Raw genomic sequence first — 21,091 nt, 5'->3', positions numbered from 1 at the left:
AGCTTCAACAGAGAGGTATAATTACAGGGACATTTTGCTTCTTCAGCTTCCATTGATCCTCAGCCTCACAGATGAGTCCACATGTTCCACCTTCACCTCTGCTCTCCTGTTTTCTCTACTCCTCTTTCTCCTTCCCCCTGGTAAATCTGAGCCAGAGTTACAGGGCAAGGTGAGCAGGGAGGAATGTGTTAGGCAGTGGTCAGTCTGTTCTAGTTCCTTTTGGGGAAGGCACTCTAGTTCTGCAGGAACCACACTGACCATCTGGATCCAGCTACCTCTCAGGAGCATGGAGTTGGCACCTACCTGCTGGGCTGTGGAGTTGATACTGGTTCACAACCCTCCTTTTTGGGAAATTCTTAGGTATGATCTGAAACGGACCCCATTATTCCAGGGCAGGGAGATATTGGAAGAGATAGGTCACTCTAGATTGGGGGGGTGGCAGTTTTAATAAGCAAAGGGGACTTGCATACAAGGTTTGTCTTGAGCAACAGCAATATAAATGGATCCCTACACCATGTGCTAAATCTTGTAAGTTTATATATAGAGAGGTGGGCCTTAACTGGGTTCAGTCATGCATACACCACATCACTATCTCCAGGCAATGTCCTTGAAGCAGACTCGGGAGTAGGAAAGGCAATGGAACCCTCTTTACAACGACTGGGATGAGTAGCCTGAGTGCCTGGGTCCAGTTCATGGTCAATTGGCAGTGAAGTCTTTTTTTTTTTCAGGTTTAAAAAAGGGTTTAATTAAATACAAGGGAGAGGCCAGGCAGGAGGGTGGGGGTCACCTGAAAGCACAAGTCCCTGAGAGCCCCTACCACTACCCCCTCACAATGCTACAGCTCAGTGGCTGCAACCAGGTCCCAGTGACCTTGAGATCCTTGGGGAGGAGCGGAACGGGTCTCTTCAGGACCCTGGATGCTGAACAGGGGCCAGGGACACGTCCTCAGCCTCCTGGGCCCTCAGACCCACGGTCCTCCTCCTGTGAGAGGCACCAGCCAGGGATGGGGGCAGTCAAATCTTTTCAATGACTTCATCAGCAGTTGGACTGACTTGGAAAAGAGGAACACCGTCTGGGTCCTAATGGTTTCATCAGAACAACCAGGATGACTCATACAAGAAGATGGGGTTTTAACTACTAGGGCAACCAAACTCTTTGTCTTCAAAATAATCAAGGGTCACCGTGATTAAAAATCATGAGTGTCACCAAAAAAGGCTGGATTCCTGTATTGATGGGGCTGGTGATGGTGGTGATGCTTCTGATATTTTTCTCAAATGCTGGTATTCTTGAACACTTTCATGGCTTCTGTTCCCCAGTATCATTTTGTATTCTCCGCAAAGACACAATAATACTTCCTAAGTCACTAGGCAAGTAATCCATGTTTACTCTAGGAAAAGTTAGAAAATGCAGATGAGCAAATTAAAAACTACCTAGAAACGAGCACTCTTCACATCCAGGTCTATGTCCCTTCATACTTTCTATCCAGCATGTATGAGTACACATTTCTTTTGTGTTCTTCTTTTCAAATCGGCCTCCAGCCACACCAGCATAAACCTGATGTAAGTGCTTAGCAGCTTTGGAAGAATAGTTCATTTGAGTAAGTTTCTAGCATTTGTTAGTTTTATAAAATTGGTTAGAAACTTAATGAAATGATTCTGAATGTTGTCAGGATCAGGGAACTGAATCTCTTTAAATGGTCAAACTATTACTCCTGGTATGAGAGCTGTCTGTGTTAAGGATAATTTACTCCTATTTAACATGCTGCCATCTTTGTAGTCAAGACACTAAGTTCTATGTTGTAAATCAAAATCTGTCTTTGGGAGAAACAGACAGGTGGCCCAGTCATGTACAGAAGCTCCCTGAAGGACTCAAGGAAGATTCCTGAAATGTCAATACCTTCCTTTTATTTTTCTCAGGGCTTTCCTGCTTGATCATCTTTGTGACAAAACACAGTTCATCGGGCAGAGGTATGTTGGCACTTGAAACCAAGAGCAAGCCTCTTTTTAAGTCACTGTCCAGTATATATGGATACTGGATGCAATAGGGTACAGTCCATCAGGATGTGGACTTGCCCCCATGGCCTCAACAGACAATTGCAAAGCCTGGCATCATTTCTAAGAGCTCTACAACTCTTAGTGAATTAGGACGAGCTACACTGATTGCCATTTTTGTAGGTCCAGAGTGGCCAAATACTGACAATTTTGTGCAGTTATTCAACTATTATTCTCCAACTATTATTATTCTATTATTATTCTCCAACTTTTGCACTGTGTTCAGATGGACGACTATGCCCAGTTTCATACAAAGGTGGAATGAGAAAGCAGGCTTCTGTTTTGCCTGACATTTTCAAAAGATCCACCATGCCCTTCAATACAACCCCACTTTTTTCCTGGTATCTTTCCTTTGTTTCCAGTAGACTCCAGAAGCATCCTTAATCTCTTCCTGTCTTTCCCATGGTCCCCCAAGTCAGTAGTCTTCCTCCTTAAATATCCTTTAAGCAGGGCCCCCATTCTTTTCAAGTGGGTCAGTGCTGTCCAATCGAAACAGAATGCAAACCCAATACATACACTTGATTCTTTTTAGCAGCCCCAGTTAAAAAGATCTTACCACTCACTAGTTGGGCTGGGCATACTCTTTCCAGACTGGAGGGATTGAAAACTATCACGTCTTCATTTGCTGCTGCCACCTGCAAATGCAGAGTGTTCCAGATGCCAGAGATTGGCAGCCAAGCTTGCCTCCATCTCCACAACCTTTCCTTTCACCTTACAATGATGAATATTAAAGATTCCAAAGTGCCTCTTATTTCTTGTGACAAAATCAACTGCTTCTCAAGATGCCTGGAGGTAGAAATGATCATCCCTTCAGATCATAGTTTCTGGAGCCAGACTGCCTGGGTGTGAATCCTGGCCTGATCACTTACTAGCTGTGTGACAGTAGACAAGCCAATCTCTTTGCGCTTCATTTCCTAATCTATATAATGGAGATAATCACAGTACCCATCTCATGGAGTTGTTCTAAAGTCAGTAGTATGATATGGAAAGGGCTGAAATAGTCCTGGCACAAAGCAAGTGCCCTATAAGGGTTGGAGATTTCTCCCGTCCTTTCTAGGTGAACCACACTCAACTACCCATATGAGGTCTTGCTTCTTTTGGTCCAGACACACAATAAAAAAAAAAATCTAATGTTGATCCATTTCTTCCCTGCTTCTCTCTCTCCCTACCCTTCTTCCTTCTTTTTTTTTAATTTTTTATTTATTTATGATAGTCACAGAGAGAGAGGCAGAGACACAGACAGAGGGAGAAGCAGGCTCCATGCACCGGAAGCCTGACGTGGGATCCGATCCCGGGTTTCCAGGATCGCGCCCTGGGCCAAGGGCAGGCGCCAAACTGCTGCACCACCCAGGGATCCCAGCCCTTCTTCCTTCTTTGATGGAAACTTTTCATTTTATATAGTTTCAAATTAATAGAAAAATTGGAAGAATATTTTCAGATCTTCCCTCCCTCCCCTGATTCATGAAATGTTTATCATATAAGTATTATATATAATAAACATTATATATAGACACATATAGATATCCGTTCAGTTGTGTATATAATACATACACATGGAACATACATTTGTATACTCCGTGTATGATATATATAGTATAGTAATTTCATACATGACATGTATATATATACATATATATATATATAACACACAAACACATAATCTTTTTTTCTAAATGACTCGAGAAGAAGCTGCATACATCATACTCCTGCACTCCTTAATACCTCAATATGCATTCTAAGAACAAGGACATGTTCTAAAATAATCACAGAGCAGTTAACAAAATCAATGCAACTGACCTATTAGTCAGAGAGCCCTTACTTAGCCCAATCTGTGGTCACATTGTTCCACTCTCAGTTTAAAGGAGGACAAGGAGGCTTGGAGAGATTTCAGAAATCAACTGAGGTCCCAGTTAAGTAAGTGGTACAGCAGTAAGGTTACTTCATTCCCCCACAGTGTAAAGGTTAGTGGGAAGGGACAAGCAATTATAATGTTTTAAGACTACAATGTCATCGGGATCCCTGGGTGGCGCAGTGGTTTAGCGCCGGTCTTTGGCCCAGGGCGCGATCCTGGAGACCCAGGATCGAATCCCACGTCGGGCTCCCGGTGCATGGAGCCTGCTTCTCCCTCTGCCTGTGTCTCTGCCTCTCTCTCTCTCTCTCTCTCTCTCTCTGTGTGTGTGTGACTATCATAAATAAATAAAAATTAAAAAAAAAAAGACTACAATGTCATCACTTTAGTTTGAGCTGCAAACACTAAAGTGCATCTAGTGACTAGGTAGGAGCCAAAACAGGAAGAATGTGGATTTTGGACAGGATAATGTCTCCTAATAAAACATAGCACGATGGTTTTCTTTAGTCAACTTTTTATTTTGGATATTTTAAATCTATAGAAACATTGCAACAATAGTAAAAATGATCACCTTATATTTTCACCTGGATTCATCAATTGCTAACATACTGCCACATTTCCTTCAGGTTTCCTAGCTACCTATCTATACCCACAAATATCTATTAGTAAAAATAATTATAGGTAGCTCTCAGTGAAAATTAATAAATGGAAACCTCACTAATATGGGGTCTGTAGGGGAGCTCTCCTGTCCTACCACTTGTGGTTAATTGTAAATCCAACAAGAAGAGATGGACCTTGCAAACCAATACTACTTCACTCCATCAGCAGGAGGAAGAAATTCTCTTCAGCCCTGTTTCCCTCCTCCCACCCCAACTGACTAGCCAATGAGAGATTGTCACAGTCAGTGAGAGACAGCCACAGGCCAGTCAGTGAGAAATAGCCACAGCTCAACCAAAGAAAGATGGTCACAGCTCAGACAATTGGAAGCCACTATACTTCAAATTCCCAGTCAACTCCAATGGACTTTTTGTGTAGAACATCCCTGCCCAACTTCCTCTTTGCTGTATAAAAGAGCTATCTCCTTCCTCCTTCATGTCATTGGACCTCGAACTTTCCTCTGGTGTTTGCTTTAGATATGGTTGCAATTCTCTTCCATCCCAAATAAACCCATTTTTGCCAATAAAATAATTGGTTCTTTTAGTTTTAAGGTTCACATATCTGTATACAATAGATATATCTTCCACTTAGTTATATGTCACTTGATATTATATAGTCGTTTTAAAAATGATTCATATACATATCTATATTTTTTTCTGAATCCATTGGAAAATAAATTGCAGGTATCATGCCCCTAAATCCCTTAGCATTGATCTAGTAAGAACGACGTATTCTTACATGTCATTTTAGGAAATTTGTCTCTGATACAATTATATTATTTAAGTACATAGACAAATTTTTCTATGGCTCCAGTAATGCTTTTTTTCAAATTTAGGATTTATTCAATAATCACTTAGGCATTATATATAGTTATTATGTTTCTTTAATCCCCTTTAGTCTAGAACAGTTATTTTCAACCTTTCTTTTTCTTTTATGATATTGACATTTTTGTCCAGTTGAGGCAGTTACATTAGAGCAGTGGGTCAATTGAGTTTCTCTGAGATTTCCCCATTTTTAGGTCTGCTTAGGCATGTGGGGCAGGAAAAGGACATATGTAATGTTGTATATTTCTTTGTATCAAATTGTAGGTAGCAGATGGCAGAGGAGGTAAGTTGTTTGTCGAATATCAATAACAGAATTCCACTGATTTAACCAGCTTATTAACTGACTCCAAAACTTAAAAGTGCATCTAGTGACAGTACTAGAAGAAAGACTCTTACTTTTTTTATTTTTTGTATATATTTTATTGGAGTTCAATTTGCCAACATATAGTATAACACCCAGTGCTCATCCCGTCCAGTGCCCCCCTCAGTGCCCATTACCCAGTCACCCCATCCCCCCACCCACCTCCCCTTCCACTACCCCTTGTTCGTTTCCCAGAGTTAGGAGTAAAGTCTTTTGCTGACATTTTAAGACACAAGACTTCAAATGGAATTAGATTGATTAAATATTGAATACAATAACAGAGAACCCACAGAGCTGCCTTCTCTTTCTCTCTACAGATCCATGTACAAGCAACCCCTGCCCTCATTTTGCTTCCTGTGTCTATGAGAATGAAAAATACTACTGTTCTTACCCTGAATATGTCTCAACCACAGGAAAAGAAGCACTCACAGACAAGAAAGTCACACACAAAGGTGATGCTGGGCCTGTAATAAAAGTGGCATTACTGCAAGAATATGCAAATCTTGGAAGTGAAGCTAGCCATAGGCTTCTCACAGGGAAAGAACTTCAGTATCCTGCCTGAAGGTCTTGTTCCTTTTCTCTGTAGCCTCATTATGTGAGAGATGGCTAAGAATTCGAGGTCCAGGTGAAATTGACTTGTGTTCCATCTCAACTCTAATTAAGTAGCTGTGCAATTTTAGGGAAAATGCTTCGATTCTCAGTCTTGAGTGTATAACCTGTAAAATAGAAGTAATCATCATACCTTTTGCAGATGAGGGAACTAGAAAATATGTTTGTTTAAAGGAGTCAATCTCAAAATTAATGATATACCTAGTTTAAAAAATAAGTCCTCTTCTGCATCCAAAGTCATGCAGAATACTTCACATATTTACACCATTTACCCTCACCCCATAACATGGATATCTCCTTTAAGTTGAAAGTCAGCAAAATTTTACTATAAAGGGTCATCTAGTAAATATTTCACACTTTTCAGGCCATGTGGTCTCTGTTGCAACTATTCAACCCCATCTTTCTAATGTCAAAGCAGCCATATACATGAATAGATGTGGCTGTGTGCCAATAAAACTTTATTTACAAAAAAAAAAAAAAAGAAAACAGTCAGTGGGCCAGCCCAAACCCATAGTTTGCAAACTTAGCTTAAGTAATAAGAATATTTGCTGTGTCTCCAAATTCCCTAATATATACAGTAGGAAATAGTCATATTTATTTGAAAAGGAAAATGGTTTGTTTTGCTGGGTTTGAATTTAAGTATATCTCCACATATTTTCTAGCGGAATGTTTTCTAAGAGAAATCTGACAGAAGCCACTTATGTGAGCTACACAAGTAATTTTAAATTTTCTAGTAGCTTCATTCAAAAAGTAAAAACAGGAAATTAATTTTAATAACCTACTAAACTCAACATATGCAAAGTATTATCATTCAAACTGTAATTTATATAAAAATCATTAATGAGACCATTTGTATGCTTTTGTTCGCATTGTCTTTGGTCTCCAGAAGGCATTATGCTTACAGTACTTTTCAGTTCAGAATAGCCATAGCGTCAGGTGGCTGGTGGTTCCTGTTTTGGACAATGGGCTTCTTAGACCTGACTCCATTTGTTGTGACCTTAGAAAAAAAAAAGTCCAGCTCTTTCAATTTGGGAATCAAGAATGAGATAGAAGTTGAATTCTTGATTTACAATAATTTTTCTCTCAGAAATTTATACATATATCTTCCTTATTTTTTAATGTATACTATTTTCAGTTTGATTATTATTTCTTTATAATAAGTATTTTCCACCCTTTCTGGATCCTGCCAAGACTATGGAGACAAACCTGTCCTAATTAAAGTAGACATGGTGCCTTCTTTCCTCTGCTGAATCTATATTCTTTTATTTTCTAGATATCAAACAAGAGACTTGTTCTAACTTGAATAATAGTGAGCCAACTTTCCAAGACTGTCAGAAGCAGGTAAGGTTTACCAATTCATGGGTTTGCATTCTGCTTGCACAAGGTGTACAGAAGCAGACCATCCTCAGAATACAGTGAGTGACATAGGGTGGGATAGCTCACCACAGTGTGCAAGTATATTTGATATATATTCTTGTGTAACAAGTGACCCCAAAACATAGTGGCTTAAACAATATTTATTATCTCCAAATTACTATGGGTTAGGAATCCAGGGAGTCCTTTGCTGGATGTGTTTGATGCAGGGTCTCTAGCAAGGCTGTCATCAAGGTGTGAGGATGTGAAGTAAGCAGCAAACTCATTCATGTGGAAGGGAAAGAAAAGCCATGGAGCTTCTTTGGTGAACACTCTGGCAGTATCTCAGTTAAACATAGAATTACCATATTATGCAGCATTCCACTGCTAGGTATATACTCCCAGAAAACTGAGAATACAGGTCAACACAAAAGCTTGTACCAGTGTTCACAGTAGCAGTATTCACAAGGGTCAGAAAGTGGAAATGACTGACTTGCTTAGTAACTCATAAGTGGACAAAAGAAATGTGGTTGTTGCTGAGCCATAAAAAAGGATTGAAGCATTGACACATGCTACAACATGGATGGACCTTGAAAACATGATGCTCAGTGAAAGAAGCCAGACACATAAGGTCACAGAGAGTGTGATTCCATTTACATGAACTGTCCAGATAGGCAAATCCAGAGACACAGAATGTGAACTAGTGATTGCCAGGGATTGGGGGATAGGATGGAGGGATTGAGGGTAACTGCCCAGGATTGCAGATTTTAGGGGAGGGTGGAAATTGCTCTAAAACTGATTGTGGTGATGGTTGTACAAATTTGTGAATACACTAAAAGCCATTGAATTATGCATTCTAAATGGTTGAGTCCTGTGGGTTAATTATAGCTCCATGAAATTGTTCAAGAAAAAAGACTGGATTGGTCAGTGTACATAGTTGGTCCTCCAATATAATTATTCAAAGACTTGGCTGCCTAAGGAAAACATAAAGACCATATGTTTTGAACTCCTTTTTGTTTAATGAGGGATCCTGAGGCCCAGAGTGATTTCAGTGACTTTGCCAAGGTCACACAGTGAGTTGGTGCCAAAGCTGTGTTTTGCTGGCCAGTTTTAAACTATGTGTTTGGGACTTATCTATAAAAACTATCAGACAGCCATCCCAAGCTGATTAAAAGGAAAAATAACAAATACTCCTTTTCTTCTTCTTTCTTAGTTAAATTTGAGTGGTTCTCAGGACAACAGCAGACAGATCTGCACCAGTTTCTCAAAGCTGTCCCATGGCTGTGGAAAGGGAAACACTGCTCTATCCCTGAAGGTCAGAGTGCCTTTCCCTTGGCTCTAGGTGCTGGTGGATGCTTTCTCCACCACCACCCCTCTTTTAAGTAGACTCTGTTTTTTAGAGCACTTTTAGGTTCATAGCAAATTTGACCAGAAATACAGACTTCCCATATATCCCTGTCTCCCGACCCCCACCCCCGCACAGGCACAGCCTCCCTGGCTATCTTGCACCAGATGGTACTTTTGTGAACCTGCAATGTCATGTCAATGTCACCCAAAGGCCAGAGTGACATTAAGGCATCAGTCTTTTTTTTTTTACAGATTTTATTTATTTATTCATAAGAGACATAGAGAGAGAGAGGCAGAGACATAGGCAGAGGGAGAAGCAGGCTCCTGCAAGAAGCCAAATGTGGGACTCGATCCTGGACCCCGGGATCATGCCCTGAGCCGAAGTCTCATACTCAACCGCTGAGCACCCAGGCATCCCAGGCATCCCAGACATCACTCTTGATGTTGTCTATTCTGTGCATTTTGCCAAAAGTATAATAACATGTATCCACCATTATAGTATCAAAAAGAATAGTTTCACTGCCCCAAAACTGCTCTAAAACACTCATCTCTGAATTTTAAAAAATCTCTTTTACTAACAATTTTATATATCCAGGGAGTGCATCATGATATTTTGACCTACATAATGAAATGATAACTACAGATAGCTAATTAACATACCCATTTCATCACATTTACCTGTGTGTGTGTGTGCGCGCGCACGTGTGTGTGTGTGTGTGTGTGTGGTAAGAGCACCTGAAATTTCTTGGCAAATGTAAAGTATATTATATAGTGTTCTTAACTAGAGTCATCATGTTGTACATAATGTGTCAAGACTTATTCATCCTACATAACCACAACTTTTTAATCTTTGACCAATATAGATGGATTCTTAAGCAAATCAAAACCAAAAACTACTATGATAAGCAAAAGTATTGAAAGACATGCTGAGGAACTGAGTGTACTGAGACTTTCCGTCTTAGGATATGAAGTGTGTGAAGATTCTCAGAATTGGGCTCAATTAGGGTTTGCCAACTCAAGGGAATCCCATTTCACAGAGGTCCTTTAGAGTCTGTGCATACTGGGGTATGAAATGTTCCCAGTAAGGCTTTGAGCGCCCTCAAACCTCTGTCAATGAGAGGAAATACTCCTCTTATATGCTTCATGTCAAACTGAATTTTCAGTTATTACATGGCAAAATATTGGGGAAAGGCAAGGAAAATCAAAATCTTCTCCCAACTCCCAACCCAGAAAAATACACCACAAAAGTCTAAGAGAAGTAAAACAGTTTTATTATGGAATAAGTTTATATATACATATTTTTTTGAAGTTTGATTTTCCAACATATAGTATAACACCCAGTGCTCATCCTGTCAGGTGCCCCTTCAGTGCCCATCACCCAATCACCCCATTCCCTGCTGACCTCCCCTTCCACTACCCCTTGTTCATTTTGTAGAGTTCGGAGTCTTTCATGTTTTGTCACCCTCCCCAATTTTTCCCACTCATTTTCCCTCCTTTCCCCTATAATACCTTTCACTATTTTTTATATTCCCCATGTGAGTGAAACCATATAATTTGGAATAAATATTAAACTAACATGCTTTTGCTTTTATAGTCCAGATCCTGGGCCTGGGGCTACTGGTAGATTTATTTGGCCAAAACACAAGCTTGTTTGATTTGTTTGATTAAAAGACTTTGACCTCTCAAAGCCTCCTGTTCATCTAACAAGCCTTATTTCTAACAGGAAATTGGGGATTCCTACCTTAATTTCACAAACCTCACTTCCCAATTAACCACTGGAAAGCCCAAAGAGAAAGCAGTGCTAGTGACATTATACCTGCAGAATATGGAGAAGGCTGTCCTTGCAGCTGCAGTCAGAAATACAGAAGAAAGACAGAGTGTGGAAGGGCCTTTTATGGGTAAGGAATCACAACTCTGGTAAGCACAGCTCCTCTTCCATGTTGTCAGTCTCGGTTCTAGGGTGTTTGTGTATCATCTCACACAATCCTCCTAGCAATGCTGGAGTGTAGGTGTGATTACCTCTATTTTATAATAAGGATGGTGATGCCCAGAAAAGTGAATGAATTTCTGGCCTCCTCAATGGTGGAAGAGCCAGGAATTAGACTTTACACTAGGTCTGAGTACATATTCTTCTTTCAACCAGTACACAAACAATCAATGTGCACTACCTGGTACAATTTTAGATTTCATGAATTTATTTTCCTCTACATTGACCTACTGTCAACAGTTTGGAGGTAGACAATTTCATTAGGTACTACAAAGAGAAAGAAAATGAATAGTATGTGGTTTTAATTTTGGATTTGAGATATCTATTTCATATGAATATTCCAGGAATTACAGCTCACCAGAAGAAAGTACACACCATCTATAATCCTGGAGATTCAGAGAAAGGTATTCTAGCTTAGAGTACTACTTAACGATTGTTGCAAAGCAAGAGATCACAAGCAGCACATCTGTAATTCATAGTTTCCATGGGTCCAGGAGTCAGGACGTGGCTTAGCTGAGGCCTCTGCTTCAAAGCATCTCCCAAGACTGAATGAAAAGATTGACTGGGGCTGAAGTCTCACCTGAAGGCTTGAACAAGGGAATGAATAGGACATTTAAAAAATACTTATAGAAGGGCCACTTGGGGATGAGGCCTGCACATCAGTGATTTTAAATATCCCCAAGTGATTCTAATGGACTCTGGGTGAGAAGTATTCTGTACTGGTTAAGAGCCAGGCCTTGTCAACGGACCTGAGTTTCTTTTTTTTTTTTTTTCTTTTTTTTTTTTTTTTTCGGACCTGAGTTTCAAAGAACAATTTGTCTCTTGGCATAAGTTGGCCTTGGGTTAGTATCCTTATCTCATTGAGTCTCTGTTTCCAGATCTACAAATTTTATGTATAGAAATTATATATAATATATACATGTGCATTATATGGAATACATATTATAAGTTATATCTACTTTTTATATGTGTGTACATAGCATACATATGTAATATATATCATATATACATATATACATATAATCCCCATATATTTTTATATACATGTACATTTTATAAAACACATAAGTTATATATACTCCTATATGTGTGTATATAGTATACATATATAATACATGTTATACATACTAGTTATATACATATAACCCGCACATATATACAAATAAAGATATCCTAACTTCCTCTTTTTAAAAAAATAAATTCAAAAAAATGAATTCAGAAATATTCCATTCATATGATCTTTGTGTGTGTGTGTGTGTGTGTGTGTAAAATATGATTTTCCTATTTTAAAGATACTATGTTGCCAAGAATGTGATTTTAATTCTTGATGTTAATGACAGGACGATTTATTTTTGATACAGAAGTCTGCAGATGCTAGTATTTCCATTCTACACAGGTATATATTTTAAGTCCTTTGTGGTCCCTGCTGGTTCCAGGTTCAGACACCAGAGAGCATAGAGGAGCTTCTGTTACCTGCACCTGGTTGTGGAGATTCTATCCTCTATCAGGGCTTGACCTGACATTAATCAACACGTACATAAGGGAGGCATTAAATTTCCCTTTTCTCACTAAAAAATACCTAACTCTGGGATACGAACAAGGTGTAGTAGAAGGAGAGGTGGGCAGGGGATGGGGTGACTGGGTGACGGGCATTGAGGGGGACACTTGACAGGATGAGCACTGGGTATTATACTATATGTTGGGAAATTGAACTCCAGTAAAAGAATATACAAAAAATGTGATGGAACATAAAACAATTTTAAAAAGAAAGTAAAAAATAAATACCCAAGGTAGCTAAACCAGAGTGCATATTATCCACAATCCACAAAGCTAAGGGACCCTGTCTGTCTCAATCACAACTATGGCTTGGCTCATCATACATGGCCAAAGAATGCACACTAGTGATTTCCTTTAATATTTGGTAGCTCCTTAAGGCTATCAATGTTATGATCCCAATCTTGTAGATGAGGAAATTGAAGCTAGGAAAGATTAAGCCACTGACCCAAGGGCACTCATAGCACATCATACATAGTAAGGTGGAGGCTCCAAGGTGAATCCCAAACATCACAGTTCTTGTCAACATCACTTTCAATGTGTTGCCTCCCTTGTTGATTTGGAAATGGTTCTTTCTGCTTTGCCTTCCCTCCTAGCCTGTAAATCAGTGCTGGGTTGAAAAGCAAAGGGCAACACTTGACATCCACTTGGAGGGCTATTACCAAAAATAACAAGCATTGGTGAGGATGTGGAGAAATGGGAGCCCTTATGCACTGCTGCTGGGAATGTAAAATGGTGCAACTATGTGGAATTTGTTCCTCAAAAAGAATATACAAAAAAACCTAAACATAGAATTATTTCATGACTCAGCAATTCCTCTTCTGGGTCTGTACTCCAAAGAGTTGAAGGCAGGAACTCAAAGAGATATTCATACATCCATGTTCACAGCAGCATTGTTCATAGCAGCCAACAGGTGGAAGCAATTCAAGTAAACATTCACAGATGACTAGATAAGTAAAATGTAATGTATCCAGACAATGCAATACTATTCAGCCTTAAAGGAAGGATATTCTGACACTCGCTATAGCACAGAGGACCCTTGAGAACATTGTGCTCAGGGAAATAAGCAGACACAAAGAACAAACATTCCATATCCCACTCATAGGAGATCCCTAAAGGAGTCCCATCCATGGAGACAGGAAGTAGATAGTGGGAGGTAGGTGTGCATGAGGGGGTTTAATGGGAACAGAGTTTCAGTTTAGGAAGATAAGATAGTTATGGAGAGGGATGGTGAGGATGGAACTGTGCTTAATACCACTGAACTGTATGCTTAACTGTGGTTAAAATGGTGAATTTCATGTTATGTGTATTTATCACAATAAAGACAAAGAAAAGGGTAAATGTACCCAGTTAATTCCTAGTTCACTTTATGAATTTGATTAAATGCCCACAGAATTTGGCCATTTCTTTCCCCCACTAATCAAGAGTAAGCAGTCCCTAGAGTGTATGGGCTTTTCTTTTTGGTGTCCAGTGCAGGTGATTATCATATTGTAGCAGGTGGATAAGGAAATGTTGCTGTTAACCAATCATTCTCTGTTTTTTAGACATTGAAACACGAAGGGTTAAGAAATGCAGTCTGATAAAGCCATTCACGCTGAAGGCAGGAAAGCAGACCATGGACATTCTCTGCACCACCGTTCAGAAGGAAAGCTTGGGAGGTATAGTATGTTGAGGTCCTAGAACTTAGACATCAGCCCAAGAATATTCCCAATGGAATTCCATGTTGCTCCTATAAAACAGTTCCCAGAGGCCCTTTATCATACATGAGGAAGTTCTGTGGATGACATTTCTAAAGCCTAGGTCTGGGAAATTTACACTGGGCTCTTACAGCCAGAAAAAAAAAAGAAGAAAAGAATCCAATTTCCTATACACAATTGTGTTTACATTGGATGTGTTGAAGTGGGACTGGAGTTGAGATTTCTTAATGGCTTCCCATGTGTGCTCCTTGCTTAAGTCACCTCCATCCTCTAGGGTGCTCTAGGCTGGTTTCCTTAAATGGATGTCTTTCCCCTGCACATGAACAGTGAATGGTTCCCCATTTCCTAGAGAAGATACCTAGGAATAAACCTAACCAAAGAGGTAAAGGATCTATACCCTAAAAACTATAGAACACTTCTGAAAGTAATTGAGGAAAACACAAAGAGATGGAAAAATATTCCATGCTCATGGATTGGAAGAATTAATATTGTGAAAATGTCAATGCTACCCTAGGCAATTTACACATTTAATGCAGTCCCTATCAAAATACCATGGACTTTCTTCAGAGAGTTGGAACAAATCATCTTAAAATTTGTGTGGAATCAGAAAAGACCCCGAATAGCCAGGGGATTTTAAAAAAGAAAGCATAGCTGGGGGTATCACAATGCCAGATTTCAGGTTGTACTACAAAGCTGTGGTCATCAAGACAGTGTGGTACTGGCACAAAAACAGACACATAGATCAATGGAACAGAATAGAGAATCCAGAAGTGGACCTTCAACTTTATGGTCAACTAATATTCGACAAAGCAGGAAAGACTATTCACTGTCTTTTTAACTTCTGAATACTTCTGTTTATTTTTATTCATTTCTTTTTAAATTAATTTATAAAAAAAATAAATAAATGTAAGTTTTAATATTTTTAAAATTTTACTTGAGACATAATACACATAAAATATTATATTAGTTTCAAGTATATGACATCTATGATTTCATTTTTGTCTAACTCATTTTTAAAACTGTGTACAGTCTATTATTAATCATTTTTAAGATTTTTCTTTTACTACTTTCCATATGTCTTTTCCCTCCTGCAAAATTACCTCCTACCCATCTTTTTCTCCCTCCTTCACTTCCTTGCTCTCTTCTTCATCTCTTCCCTTCCTCTCTCCTTTCTATTTTTCCTTCATTTTTCTCCTATCATCCTTCTTTCCCATCTTTCATTTTCCTTCCTTCCCTCCATCCACTGAGTCATTCACCCACTGTCCACATATCACCCAGCCTTCTTTCTTTCCGTTCTTCCATCCATCCATTCACACATCCATCTATCCATCAACCCTTCCATCTATCCATCCACTATTCCATCCTTCCTTCCCTCCGTCCTTTTATCCATTCTTCCCTAAATCCATCCATTCTTCCTTTCCTGTACCCACACATTCACCCATCTCTAACCTGCCTGCCTTCTTGCCTTCCTTCCTCTATCCCTTTAGCCTTCCATCAGATTCATTGACCTGCTTTGCAATTTTTGAGGAATAAAATAATGACTTCACCTTCCAAGCTCGAACTGAAAGTTACTTATTATCTTTAATCTTGTCCTTAACTGTAAAATACCAAAGAAAATTTTCCCTATCAAGAGTGGTAGCATCTGACTCTAAAAAAAATAAAAAATAAATAAAAAATAAAGTGATAGCAAGGATGAAATTATTATTTAAATTTTAAAATACATTTAAAATTAAAAGAGTATTACTTAATGTGAATGGCTCACCACATTGTCCCATAGTAAAGGCTCAAGAGATGGTAATTGAAATTATTTTTTTCGGTGGTCTGACATCCTATCTAAAAATTAAAGCTACCATAGACAATTTGTTAAATCTTTGATGTTGCCTTCAAATGAGCATCACTGAACCTAGGTGTGGTTTCTTCTTTTTTTTTTTTTGTTTTTGTTTTTTTTTTGGGGGGGGGGTTCTTCTTTATCCAGGTGCTGTCGCATTTATATCTTATGCTTCCATTGGTTCCATCATCAATGAGAGCTTTGTGTCTGAGGAAAACCTAATGACGAAGGAAAAGTTGCATAATTTCTACCTGAACTCCAAGGTAGTGAGTGGTACAATGGGATCCAGAAAGAACACCTCGCTCTCCATGTCCATTAATTTCACATTTCAGCATGAAAAGGTGCGTGAGAAACAGATGACTCCATTACATCTGCAGGGATTTTGTAACTAACTGGGAATGTTTCCATGCTGATGAATTTACAGGTTGGAAGTTTATAAAAATGAGATAGATTCTCACTCATCTGGGGGACATGGTGTTAGAAAATCTAAAATGAACTCAGAGTGAGAAACTGGTCTACCCCTGAGCTTTACTGAGTAGATAACCTCAGAATCAACCCAACTGTCCCCCAATCCAGACCAGCATATAAAATGAGTGATAGTGATTAGGGGGTTTTGAAATGCTTCTCAAGTGCTATAACATGGTATCAGACCAGGTACATTTCAACAGGAAAGTTTTCTGGGTTTTAGAACTTGCCAAAATTAAAAATGATTCTGTCTTCTTCGAGGGAGTTGTTTGCTGTGTAAGTAATTTCCTCGGAACTAGGCAACTTAAAGTGATATGCATGTATTACTCACTTGCTTTCTGTGGGTCAGGAATGTGGGAGGGGCTTAGCTGGGTGGCTCTGGCTCAAGGTTTCTTCTAAGTTTGTCATCAAGATGTTGGCTGGGACCTGTCGCCTGAAGGGTTCGCTGAGGCTAAAGGGTTTGTTTTCAGGGTGCTTCCCCCATCTGGCTGTTGGCAGGAAGCTTCTGTTTCTTGCCATGTGGGGCTCTCTGAGAGCTGCTTCAGTGTTCTCACAGCATGGCAGCTGGCTTCCATGAGTGCTCCAAGAGAGACTGCACCTAAGGGAGTGGAATTAGGCTTGACGTTTTGAAGGGAGTGCCAAAGAATTGGTGGACATTTTTAAAACCACTACAGGGAGAGATGGAGCTGAGCGGTCTGGGTTCAAGTCCCATCTCCTTTCCTACTCACCACTAGGCAAGTTACTCAGCCTTCTGTGATGAGCTCAGCCCAGGAGCCAAAATTCTGCTACTGCTAGTAGCAACGTGCTTTGTTGGTTCATGGGAGAGATGAGTCAATGTGTATAAAGTCCTTAAAATAGTGCCTGGCATCAGCAAATGGTGCTGGGAAAACTGGATATGTGTGTGCCGAGGAGTAAAGTTAGACCCTTACACCATATACAACATGAACACTAGGTGGAACAAAAAGTAAGACCTAAACTATAAACCTTCTAGAAGAAAACAGTGGCAGTTTCATTACTTTGACATAGAAAGATTTTCCTAGATATGACACCAAAAAACAGGCAACAAAAGTAGAAATAGACAAATGGATTATATAAAACTAAAAACTTCTGTGCATCAAAGGACACAGTAAATGGAGTGAAAAGGTAACCCATGGAATGGTAAAAAATACCTGATAAGGGATTAGTACCCAGAACACATAAAGAACATCTGCCATTGAACAACAGCAACAAAACAACTTGATTTTTAAAAAAGAGCAAAGGATCTGAACAGACATTTCTGAAAAGATCATATACATATGGCCAAGAATCACATGAAAAGATGTTGGAAGTCACTAGCCATTAAGCATCAAATGAAAGAACAGTGAGAAACACTTTTGTGCACGTACCATATTTTGAATTGTGTGTGTTACTTAACATGTCTGTGTCTCTATCCTCCAACATGTGCACCTGGGAGAGTAGCAGTATCTACACCATAAGGTGCTGTGGAGGTTGAGTGATTCCATGCTGGATCTATAGATTGGTACCTGCATACATAGATAGATGTCAGTGTTGTCTGTGTCAGTGATGAGGACAATTGCAATGGAGATAAGGACTATTTGTTGGGAATTCAACAGATGGATTCTCCTCTCCAGGAAATCATATTGCCTGACTTCAAAAATGATCTCCTTTTCTTACTTACCTTACAAATGACAGTGGCAGTCAGGTAGGATGGTTAAGATTTATGGCTCTGAAGGCAGAAATACAGAATTGGAATTCCATCTCCTCGTTTATCACCACAGGACAACTATCAGTTTCCTCCTATGGAAAAGGAGTATACGAATACCTGCCTCACAAAGGGTTTTGTAAGCAGCCAATGAGATAGTAGATATGAAATGCCTAGTATGTTTTGGAGTACGAACAACAATCAGCAAAATTTAGTTATTCCATGACCGGACTAAGACAATGTGGTTATTCTCCAGATAAAGAGAGAAAATGAGCAGTCCCTCTGTGTCTACTGGCAAGGGTCATCATGGTCTAATGAAGGCTGTCAAGTCATTTCCTCAGATGAAAATCAAACTGTTTGCAGCTGCAGCCACCTCTCCAGCTTTGCCATTCTCATGGCATCCACCAAATTACAGGTAATATCTACTTCTGTAAATAAATTGACCTTTCATTAAAGTGGAACATTACCAAGTTCCATAAAAAAGAGGATTGATTGAATGATTGCATTCTGATATTGAATGGAGAGAGATTTTAAAGCAAGCCCTCTACTCTTGAAAGGCTGTTGAAATTTTCTGTGGAAATCACAAGAATGTTGACCTGGAAATGCAAGCTGCTAAGTACTTCTCAGTTTCCTGTTCCTAAGTATCACAAGAGATGCTTATTTTAAAATGCATTTTCTTGACTCCATCCCTGAAAGATTTGGATTCTGAAAACCTAGGTCAGGGATGTGCATCTTACAAGAGGATTAGTTCCTTAGACAAATATTTGTTGAGCATCTAGGACTGCCAGGCAGATTTGAAGTGTATAGAAGATAGCCAGCACCTTTCTGAACAGGGACATAGTAAATAATGGATGTCAGAATAAGTGAATTGTGTTGTATGTTAGAAATTTCTCTCTCTGATATGCAAAAATGATAACAGGGACTACTACTCTGTGCTCCCTCAATACCCAGGGAAAGAATGTCAAACATCCCCTTTACATTGATCATACATTGAACAGATCATATTTGGAACCTAGTAGGTTAAAGAAAATATACTAGTAAATTATGTTCATGTTTCTTTTTCACATTTTTAATAGGGCTAATGGAATATGTAAAATTACCTCATAGGATGTATCTTTTTTTTTTGGAAAAAAAACCAACTTTATATAGGCATTCTTTTTTTTAGATTTTATTTATCTATTTATTTATTTAAATTCAATTTGCCAACCTATACTATAACACCCAGTGCTCATCCCATCAAGTGCCCTTCTTAGTGCTCATCGCCTAGTTACCCCATCCCTCCCCCCACTTCTTCATCTGCAACCCTTTGTTTGTTTCCCAGAGTTAGGAATATCTCATGATTTGTCTCCCTCTTTAATTTTTCCCACTCAGTTTCCCTCCTTTCCCTTATAATTCCTTTCCTATTTCTTATATTCCACATATGAGTGACAGAAACATTGATCAATGGAACAGAATAGAGAACCGAGAAATGGACCCTCAACTCTATGGTCAACTAATATTTGACAAAGCAGGAAAGAATATCTACTGGAACAAGAACAATCTCTTTAATAAATGGTGTTGGCAACGAGGAGGGCACTTGATGGAATGAGCACTGGGTGTTATGCTATATGTCGGCAAATTGAACTCCAATAAAAAATAAAAATAAATAAATAAATGTAAAATAAATAAATATTTAAAAATAATAAATAGTCTTGGGAAAATGGACAGCCACATGCAGAAGAATGAAACTGGACGATTCTCTTACATCATACACAAAGATAAATTCAAATGGTTGAAAGATCTAAATGTGAGACAAGAATCCATAAAAATCCTAGAGGAAAACACAGGCAACAACCTTTTTGAATTTGGCTGCAACAACTTCTTGCAAGATACATCTAGGAAGGCAAGGGAGACATTCTTGACATTAAAAAAATTAGATATATATTTAAACTGAGGGGGCACTTGATGGGATAAGCACTAGATGTTATTCTATATGTTGGCAAATTGAACACCAATAAAAAATAAATTTATATATATTTAAGGTGAACAACTTGATGTTTTGGTATATGTGTATGCATTGTGACAAGACCATCACAGTCAAGCTAAATAACTTCCCCGTCACCTCTACATGGATGCCATTTCATGTGTGCATGTGATGGGAATTAAGATTTCAAGCAAATTTCAAGCATACATTACAGCATTGTTAACTCTTGCCACCACACTACACATTAGATCCCCAGAATTCATTCAGCTTGTATAACTTAAGCTTAGTGCCCCCTGGTCACACCTCCTCATTTTCCCTATGCCCAGTCCCTGGCAACGATTATTCTACTCTCTGCTTCTGTGAGTTTGACTATTTTAGATTTTGCATATAAGTGAGGTCATGCAGTATTGGTCTTCCAGTGTCTGGCTTGTTTCACTTACCTGATGTCCTCAGGGTTCCTCCACATTGTCACAAATGGCAAGATTTCCTTCTTTTTTTAAGGCTGGGTCTATTCCATTGAATGTATACACCTCATTATCTTTACTCACCTGTCCATCGATGGATATTTAGGTTGTTTCCATATCTTGACTCTTGTGAATGATGCTCATATGATATTTCCATGGGACAGTGCCAGCTTGGTGGTTTCAGGTTTCCAACATCCCTGTGTAGAAAATGCTATCTTTGACTCTATTAGATTGCTAGGACTGCCATAACAAAGTGTCACAGACTGGGTGGCTTAAACAACAGAAATTTAGTTTATCACAGATCTAGAATCTGAAAGTCCAAGTGCAAGGTGTTGGCAGGATTGCTTTTTTCTGAGTCCTCTCTCCTTGGCCTGTAGATG

The 21,091-nt window shown here is 39.1% G+C and overlaps 1 protein-coding gene across 1 annotated transcript in view; it reads left to right on the top strand.

The window, feature by feature from the left end:
- Positions 1 to 7,017: 7,017 nt before the first annotated feature.
- The window catches only part of LOC129522233 (adhesion G protein-coupled receptor E4-like), a 36,646-nt gene continuing 22,572 nt past the window's right edge, over positions 7,018 to 21,091 (top strand). Inside the window, exons 1-7 of the mRNA XM_055344360.1 lie at positions 7,018 to 7,066; positions 7,625 to 7,692; positions 8,918 to 9,019; positions 10,775 to 10,949; positions 14,137 to 14,250; positions 16,265 to 16,458; positions 18,541 to 18,699. Of these exons, the coding sequence (XP_055200335.1) occupies positions 7,018 to 7,066; positions 7,625 to 7,692; positions 8,918 to 9,019; positions 10,775 to 10,949; positions 14,137 to 14,250; positions 16,265 to 16,458; positions 18,541 to 18,699 (861 nt within the window). The remainder of the gene's footprint in view (positions 7,067 to 7,624; positions 7,693 to 8,917; positions 9,020 to 10,774; positions 10,950 to 14,136; positions 14,251 to 16,264; positions 16,459 to 18,540; positions 18,700 to 21,091) is intronic.

Source organism: Nyctereutes procyonoides, unplaced genomic scaffold (assembly GCF_905146905.1).
Source record: "Nyctereutes procyonoides isolate TBG_1078 unplaced genomic scaffold, NYPRO_anot_genome, whole genome shotgun sequence".
NCBI lineage: Eukaryota > Metazoa > Chordata > Mammalia > Carnivora > Canidae > Nyctereutes > Nyctereutes procyonoides.
The sequence above is the reverse complement of the archived record's forward strand: the minus strand, read 5'-3'. Positions and strand labels throughout refer to the sequence as shown.